This window comes from Pygoscelis adeliae, unplaced genomic scaffold, assembly GCF_000699105.1.
Source record: "Pygoscelis adeliae isolate BGI_AS28 unplaced genomic scaffold, ASM69910v1 Scaffold54, whole genome shotgun sequence".
Lineage (NCBI taxonomy): Eukaryota > Metazoa > Chordata > Aves > Sphenisciformes > Spheniscidae > Pygoscelis > Pygoscelis adeliae.
In genome coordinates this window covers 5970620-5979647 of record NW_008824982.1, presented here as the reverse complement: position 1 = coordinate 5979647, position 9028 = coordinate 5970620, and the positions used below count along the sequence as shown (strand labels likewise).

Genomic DNA, 9028 nt, shown 5'->3' with positions numbered 1-9028 from the left:
GCCCTAGATAAATTATGAAAATACTGGGTGTTTTCTCTCCCATGCTGACTGTCGTAATAATGAGAATACAGTTATGTTCTCCTTGATCTTAATTTGTTGGACTGGTGTTTCTCAGTTCTTCCTGAACTGGGGAGAACAAGTTTATGCAGGGAGATGAGACTGCTTTTGCTCCAAAAGAAATTATATCTGGTAGGTAGACCTTGATCCTAAACAAAAACAGTTTATACATTTCAACCAAATGCTTCTGTGTCCTTGTTGAGCGCTAGAAAGAATGGCTGGTCTTCCAAAAGAAGAATGTTTCTTCTTCCTTTGTGGGTTTAAATGGAGTTAAACTTTGCTTATGTCCATGGTTCTGCAGTTGTTTTGTGTCCAGGATTGTGCCCAGTACAGAAGTGTGTTGAACAAGGGAGAGAATGCTTTGTTTTAGGTTCCTGTTTGAAATATGGGTAGATGTAAACATGGAATTGCTTCTGCAGTTTGGGGCATGTACAATAGTAGAAGTCTAGGTGTCTATAGACACCTCTAGGTCCTAGAGGACCTTTTGTCCTAGAGGACAAAAACTTTCAGGATTTAGTGGGAGGTTTCATTGTTATGCTTACAGGTGAAATCTTACTCGATGGACTGAGATTCTAACATTTATTTTTAAAGATACCAACATAATATTCTTAGAATTGTTAATTACAGTAGTTGTAAGTGTAGCATAGGATTAAAGATAAAAATTTAGGTTTGGTTTCTAGAAGAAAACGGGCTAATAAAAATGTTTTGCTTGTATGCCAGAAAATGAAGAGGCACTCATTAAGCACTACGGTGCAGGTATGTATTTTGAGTGTAGTCAGTGCATGCAGCCAATGTTAAAGCAATTTTTGGACGTAGAGAATGTTTAATGTTACATAATTTGAAAGTTCACCTTGAAACTACACCATTTGTTCTCCAACTATATTAAAATAATGTTTCTGTTTTAATCTTTCTGCAGCTGTATATTAAATGTAGGTGCTGTTTAATTGGCATGCAAAGAAAGTACATAGATCTTAGACCTTCTGTTGAAGGGAGGTATGGGATGTGCTGGAACACAAACATTGGCTCTGTGCTGATGACTTTAGCCTATAAATGAAAAAAGGAGAAAGTAGCTTGTAGACTACTGTTTCCTGCTTAAAAATAAATGCTAATTATGAGTGGTGAGAGTAAAAAAAGATCTGTATCTTCTTTTTTTTACATGTGGAAAAATTTATGGATCTTTGCTAATTAAAAAGAACTTCAGTTTTTAAATGTCTCTCTCAAGTGTTGCAGTGGAGCTTATCAAGATACAGATATAGTAGTGTTTTTCTCCTTTATGTTCTTTAAACTTTCATGTAGAATTCCATTTGCATGGGTGAGTAGGAAGGTGAGTAGTTGAAATACTTTGATTAGTATTGGTGAAAGCATTTCTTCAAGTGTATGTCATCAATACCCACTCGATGGTAAGTTCTAATGTCTCCCAAAAATTTCTTCTTCGTTTAGCTGTTTAAACGCCGAAACGTTTCTCTCCCAGGAAATGAAGAATCTATGGTAGAAAGTCCAATTCAGGATCCTGATGTCAGCTCTACTGTACCTATTCCAGAGGTAATTACTTTAGAGTGTGTTTAGAATGTTATCTGTTAACGTGCATAGTACGTTCTCAGAGGTAAGAAATCCTCCTTTCATTTTTAGGAGGAAGTTATTACAGTAGATATGGTGCAGATGATTTTCTCGGATGATCCTGATCAGCAACTGACAGCAACTCAGAAGTTCAGAAAATTGCTATCTAAAGGTACGTAAACGTTGCCTGACTTTTTTTTCTGTTGTTCCTTCTGTGGTGGTGTTACGGATTTTTGTCATAGAGAGTCAGTTAACCTTTAGTTTTGTTTTACTTTAAAATAGAGCTTGCTGAAACTTCTAGTTCTGTTTATAGAGAAACCATGCCAAATCTATTCCGACCTAATGGCTAAATACAGAAAGCTTCATTATTCTAATGTTAAGTCTTTCAGACAAAGTAACAAAAGCAAGGATATTTTGATTGAAGTGTCCAGGGCGGTAACTAACTGCACACTACCATTACTTACAGTACTTGTTGCAGTGATTCAATTTCTGATTCTCGTCCTGTATTTGAGAGGAGAAAAATTATATGGCTGCCAAAGAACAGTTGTAACTTGTTTCTGTTGAGATTGTAAGACATGCAGTCTTAAATTAATGATGGTATTTGCATAGCATGATAGGTAAAGATATGCTTGGTCATTTAAAATAGTATCCAATAATAATTGCTCTTCCACTGACCTGAGCTACTGATTGAGGGAACAGTGTTTTGTAATGAGTTACTAACATGCCAGTAAATATTAGTATGTATTACTATTACTATACATAATAGGGTGTTTACTAAATTATAGCATTTTATGGAGGTGATCCTGTAGTCTTTGAAAGTCAAAAGTTTAGCTCCTTCATTTGAGATTAAAATGATTGAATGCTAAAAATTATGATAAGAACTGAGAATCATAATCATGTTTTGTGTCATACTGAAAAAGTAATTTATTTGGTCTTTTTTGTTAGACTTACACAAATACATTTGTTTTTATTCCCTAGAGCCTAATCCACCGATAGATGAAGTCATACAAAAACCAGGAGTAGTACAGAGATTTGTGAAATTTCTGGAGAGGAATGAGAATTACACTCTGCAAGTGAGTTTGGCTGGTGCTGATTTGGGGTTTGGAATGGGATTAGAAACTTCCCCCAACACAGCTTTGGGAAAGCATGTGATTATTATTTTTTTTTTTTTAATAACCAAATTTAATTATTTTTAATCACTGAAACTGTAAATTTTAGTTGTCTAAAATGTCAGTTATTGCCACTGAAACTGTGTCTTGATTCTTGTGAATTTCATAGTAGTCTTCAGGGTTGTGTATTCAGCTGGTCACATACATGGGTGTTGAAAGCAGAATGTGTTCAAGAGAGTTTCCAGGGTAGTATGTTAAGATCATCAACGTTGATGTGTGAGCAGAATGTGGTTTTTTTGTGTTGAGTATATTGTAGTACTTTTCAGTTGAAATCTTAGAAAAGAAGAAAAAATTCAGGAAACTGAAAGGCTTGTAGAAAAATCTTTGAAAAATATATAACTAACGGTAGGAGTAACTAGTTCTGTCTACTTGTGGTAGCCCATGGAATGGCATTTAGGCCTTGTGTACCTTCATACTAGAAGAATTAACTTAATATAGAGTAAACAGAAGGGATTTGTACGGGTTAATAGAGATTTGAAATTTCCTTACAGTTAGTGCTGCAAGCCAAAACCTAAAAATAATTTAGACACTGAAGGTGCTTATTAAGTAGAGATTTTGTCAATGCCAATTATTTTATTGTATAGAAAGTACAATAATAGTAATAATTGCATTTCAGTGGAAAGGAAAAAAAGTTGGAAAATTAACCTCTGCAACTCTCATGTCAAACTGTTTTTCATTAATTTAAGTTTTACTGCTGAGGGGTTTAACGTGGTCTTCTTTGTGCTCCTCAACAGTTTGAAGCGGCGTGGGCTTTGACAAACATAGCATCTGGAACTTTTCTACACACCAAAGTTGTAATTGAAACTGGAGCTGTTCCAATTTTTATTAAGTTGCTTAGTTCAGAACATGAAGATGTACAGGAGCAGGTAACTGTTTTCTTGGGGTATTTTATAACTACTTAAAATTAATTTATGAATGTCTTTTTTGGGGTGTGTGTAGTTAGAGAGTTTTTGAGCCCCATTTACCTACTAGCCCATTGATCTGGCTCCGGGAAGATAAGGATTTACCTTCAGTGTATTTTTTCCCTCATGTTTTTTTCCTCTGATTCTTTCACGTTTCTTGGAACCTGTTTTTTATTTCACGTTACTGAGTAATTGGAAGAAAGCACCTGATTTCTGTTGCGGAATTTACAGGTGGACAGGATCTAAAACACCATAATAGAAAGAATATAGTAGAGAACAATGTGGATTTTTTTCCCCTAAGTTATCTTGCAGCTTTATTTCCTATATATTTCTGCTCTTCCATCTTATTATGTTACAGTCTTCATTAACATTTTCCTGAACTTTGGTTTTGTGGGTTTGTTTTTTTGTTGTTGTTGTTGTTTTGGTTTGGTGGGGTTTTTTTGTTTTGTTTAAGAGAGTCTGTAATTTACTGGCTTTTATTTAGCATGTTTGAAAGTTTGTATAGTGAAAGTTCATGATTTAACTTTTTTATTCCTCATACATTGTTTGCAACTTTGAGCCAGTTTTATTGAATCTATTACACACAGTGAGCAAATGTAACTACTGAAAAGAGTGTGTGTATCTTTTTTATTGAAAAGCACATGAATCAACATATTTTCATAACGGAAGACTTTCCTTGAAAGGGTGACTTCAAGTGTAGGTAACTGACTTTGTGTGAGTTCACAAAAAACGGAATATAGAAACCGGTAGTCTTCTGAAATTTTATATTTGGAATGATCTTGCTTTTTTGCTTCTATAATATTTGCTGTAAAAAAAATACATAGATGATCTGTGAAAGTTGATTTGCAAGCATGTATAAATTCACTTGGATGCTTTGCTTTTTAAGGCAGTGTGGGCTCTTGGTAACATTGCTGGTGATAATGCAGAATGCAGAGACTTTGTTTTAAACTGCGGAATATTACCACCTCTCTTGGAGTAAGTATTGTAGATTAATACTATTACTGTTGTGTACAGGTATAGATAACTGTAAACTTCAACTTAAAATTTATTTGAAAAGAATGTAAGCTTTTTGCTAAATTGAGAATGTTTCTTTTTTATTATACTGCTATGACCCTAATGTTTTGGATTGCCTGAGCTTCATGCATATCTTTAATTAGTTCATCACTGGAAGCTTTCCAGTGTTTGCAAAAGGAGAGAAGTATTATTTCACAGAAATGAAATTTCTGTGTTGTGCAGAACTCTGTGCTGCCAGAGTTCTGGGTATATAGGGTGGGAGAGATTATTTAATTCACACTTGCATTTCTGTGACTCCAGTTGGCTGGGCAATAGGCTGGTTTCACCACCTTTGTCGAGTAGCACCAAGCTCCGCTCTTGCTATCTGTCCATTTGCTTGTTGAGATGAGCTGGCGGAGTAGTTGTTACATGACCTGTGTTCCACCAGAAGATTTCTCTTCACTAGGAATATCATTTCAGCATTTACTGTATGCTTACAATAGGATGTGAGGTAGCTTCATCACAGGGAAAAAATGTATACGACACAAATTTTGTTCAGTTTATTACTGCTTAAAATAATAAAATGCTTTAAAACATTTGTAAAATAGCTTAAAATAATAGAGGAGAATGTGATTACCTTCCTCGAGGATTTAAAGATTAACAGTTTTAGACATTTTGGTATGTATCTGAAAGTGAACCTGACTTTTCAGGTGTTGAATCTTTCACATTCTATTCAGCAAAAACAGTAAAGTGTTAATTTTTTTAGAAGATCTTTTAAGTTCTAACTTTTTATGGAACTATTTTTATTATTATTAATTGCATTCTGTGAATGAAAACATCGAAGTTAATTCAAGGGAGGGTTGCATCTCCTAGCCCCAGAAAAGATTAGTTGAATGATTTTTCGTATGAGCAGTAGTTTACTTTATATGCATATACTTGATCTGGGAATGAGATGTCCATGCAAAATAATCTACAGATTCAGTTGATTATAAGAAAATATTTGCAGCATGTAAGCTATGAAGAGAAATACATTGAAACTAGTGCCCAATAATAGGATTTCTTTTCCTGATTTGAGGCACTGTTGATAATAATAGACATAAAAAGACTTACCTTTTCAATAAGAAATGATTTTTATTATTATTGTTGTCTCTCTTTGACAGACTGTTAACAAATTCAAATCGTCTTACAACAACTAGAAATGCAGTCTGGGCTCTCTCAAATCTCTGCAGAGGAAAGAACCCTCCTCCAGACTTCAGTAAGGTATAATGAAGTATTCATTTTGAGAAGTCAGAAAGCTGAAGAAGACTTACGTTTGTAATATGTTATAACACGCAGAATCTTTGAATGTGGAGATAGACTCAGTTTTATCTTTTTAATGTAATCACACAGTCTTGTCCATCTGTTGTATCTACAAAAAATCATCTACTTTGACGCCTATCCCCAATAAAATTAAATTACTTAAAAACTTGAGATTGTAGTTAGTCAGATGCAAATAGTCATTCACTGGTATGAAATGATGGGCAAATAATACATTCAGCACTAAACCCCTTGGGGCTGTATTTTCTCCAGATCTGTTTTAGAGGATGTGAGATATGATTGAAGTTTTTAAAACATTTTTTATTTATTTTTTTATTTTATGATTGTGAGTGCATACTGCAGGAATAAAATTTTGAGTTTTCTGCTCTGTCAGATGCAGTTAATTCGGACTATGATGACAGAGGTGATTTGCCTGTATGCTCTCCCCATCGCTTCCTCCTCTCTCCAGTATGTGGTTATAAAGACAGTAAGGCTGTAGAGGCTAGTAGGAGTATTAGCTCCTTATTTCCAGTATGAAATTAATTTCTGGTAAGGTTAATGACGTTAAAAGATTAGAAGAACGGAACATTGGATTTTCTGGTAGAAGAGACTGAGGTTAAATGATCATTAAAGATAATCTGGAGAGAATTTACATGTCTTGAAGCTTACCTCATGAGGTAGTAATTACTGTCAATTGCTACTTAATAATTCTTGGAGAGATACTAACAAGAAGGGGGGATTTCTGACGTTAATTGATGACCTCACAATTGCTCTGCCCAAGTTATATCCTTCGGTAGTGTTTTGTTCTGGTAGTAAAAAGGCAGGAAGATTTCTTGCTGCTTAAACACAACTTCAGTGGAAAAGGGTGCACTGTAGGCAGCTGCTAATAGGAATAGCTCTTTTGCTTTTCACCCTTTGCAGTAGCACCAGTTGGACACGTAAAGGAGGCTGAATTGCGTAACTCATGTAAGATAAAGAATTAAGTTCTACAAAGAATATGAGATTCCCAAGCTGTACAGCTGAAACCTGTCAGGTTCCAAGTGGTGTTAAGATGGTCTAGTTCATTTGGCTCTGTCTGTGTGGAACTTGTAGGAGATCAAGGCCAGAGACTATAGCTGCAGTGAGAACTGAAGTCAGCCATTGCTCGTTTGGTTCAGTGAACGTTGAGTCCTCTGTGAATTACTCTGAGTTTCTTTGTGGTAAAGCAATTGTAAATTGGTTATTACAAACAACCTCCAGTACTCCTACAAAGACAGCAATGTCAAAAAATGTTATGACTTTGAAATTCTGTTCCCTGAGTGATTCAAAAAAGCATCAGTAATTCCTGGTTGCCTGTAAAAGCAGATGTTTTTTGTTTAAGCTGAACAATTATATACCTAATATAGTATCTCTAATTAAATAGGCTGTGAATCAGAATTTATCAAATTTGCCAGTTTGAATTGGATGTCTAGTTTAATCAGGAAGTATTCCACCTAGGTCCTGACTCATTAAGGAGCTCGTGTGCTTTGGCAGTAAATAGTTTTGCACCTTAATGCCTTTGCAGAATGTCTCTGAAACTTGAAAAATATGAAACGCCTAATTTTATGTAATATTTTTCTTTAACCTAGGTTGCTCCTTGCTTAAATGTTTTATCAAGACTGTTGTTTAGCAGTGACCCGGATGTATTAGCAGATGCTTGCTGGGCCCTCTCTTACCTTTCAGATGGTCCCAATGATAAAATTCAAGCTGTTATTGATTCTGGAGTGTGCCGAAGATTGGTAGAGTTGCTTATGTAAGTCTTCTCTTCACCAAGTAGATGTCTTGCAGTACTGTTAATATTAATGAATTCAAATTGAGTTGTTTTTTCTCACCTCAAGTCTGAATTTATTTTGTGAGAAGTGACAAACATGAATTCAATCTGAAACCTTAAGTTGCTTGCTGGGTTGCTTGACTCCTGGGATTTTTCCTGAGATTGACAGTGAAAAAAAGTTTTCTCCAAAGTATTCCTTTATATTCTTTAAAATTTAATGTAGGATTTCATTTACACGGAGGAGTAGAAAGGTGAAGACTGAAGACCAAGCTTGAATTGTAAACTGATTTCTCAGCTTATGTTTTTTTAATTTCACTCTTACATTTTGTTTTCTTACCTTTACAGGAGATGTAGTAAGTTCTTGGACTTACAGACAGTTCTTGGACTCACGAAGTCCAGAGGCAGGCTTGTGCCACTTTTGAACTGTTCCAGTATATTTGGTTTATGGTTCATTATTTTCCTAGAAAGGGAGACTAAATCCCTGTGTTCACATGGGGACTGCAGAGTAGGTCAGGGTTAGTAGTTCCCAGCACTGACAGCTCAGCACAGTTCCCTGCGAAAAGCTCATTTGTATAGCTGTCGGGGGAGGGTGAGATTGCTTTCTCTTCTGTAAAAGCTTTAGGACAACTGAGTAGATTTCCTTCCCCTACACCTCAGACAGTTGAATATGGGCTTCATGTACTGGCTTTTAGGGTTATTGACTTACAAAAGGGGGAAGTTCACTTACAAAGGAGGGCTGTTAAGTTTTAGTATACAGCTAATAACAACACCCCTTTTGTTTCAGTGGTTATTGAATGATGCAGGTTCCAGCGTTGTATTCAATAATACTTGAGCTGTGTGAAATGAATCTGCTGGACAGATAGATTGCTCTAAGTTGTGTTGTTCCATAGAGGTGCCCTTTCCTTGAATCAGCAATTCAGTTGTGGGCTTGCAGTTGTCAAATTTGGCTAAATAGGGGGAAAGTGTAAGAAGTAATGCAATGTTTTCTATAGCTAAAAATTTAGCACCTGAAGTAAACCATTGTTCACTGAAAATGCAAAATTATACTTTAACACTTGGTAATATCAAGCGATTTAATATTTGTCTCCAGGCATAATGATTACAAGGTGGTATCCCCTGCATTAAGAGCAGTTGGAAATATTGTTACTGGGGATGATATCCAAACACAGGTAAGACTAGTTGATTTAAGAAAAATGAATTGGCAGGACAGAATTTTGTAAAAATTGTGACAAAATACATGTCTAGTACAAGTATCTGCGTATGTC

General features: G+C 35.4%; 1 protein-coding gene across 1 annotated transcript in view; it reads left to right on the top strand.

The window, feature by feature from the left end:
- KPNA5 (karyopherin alpha 5 (importin alpha 6)) overlaps positions 1–9028 on the top strand; it is a 19387-nt gene that overhangs the window by 906 nt on the left and 9453 nt on the right. Inside the window, exons 2-9 of the mRNA XM_009325661.1 lie at positions 1498–1599; positions 1687–1786; positions 2593–2687; positions 3518–3649; positions 4572–4660; positions 5839–5938; positions 7582–7745; positions 8854–8932. Of these exons, the coding sequence (XP_009323936.1) occupies positions 1498–1599; positions 1687–1786; positions 2593–2687; positions 3518–3649; positions 4572–4660; positions 5839–5938; positions 7582–7745; positions 8854–8932 (861 nt within the window). The remainder of the gene's footprint in view (positions 1–1497; positions 1600–1686; positions 1787–2592; positions 2688–3517; positions 3650–4571; positions 4661–5838; positions 5939–7581; positions 7746–8853; positions 8933–9028) is intronic.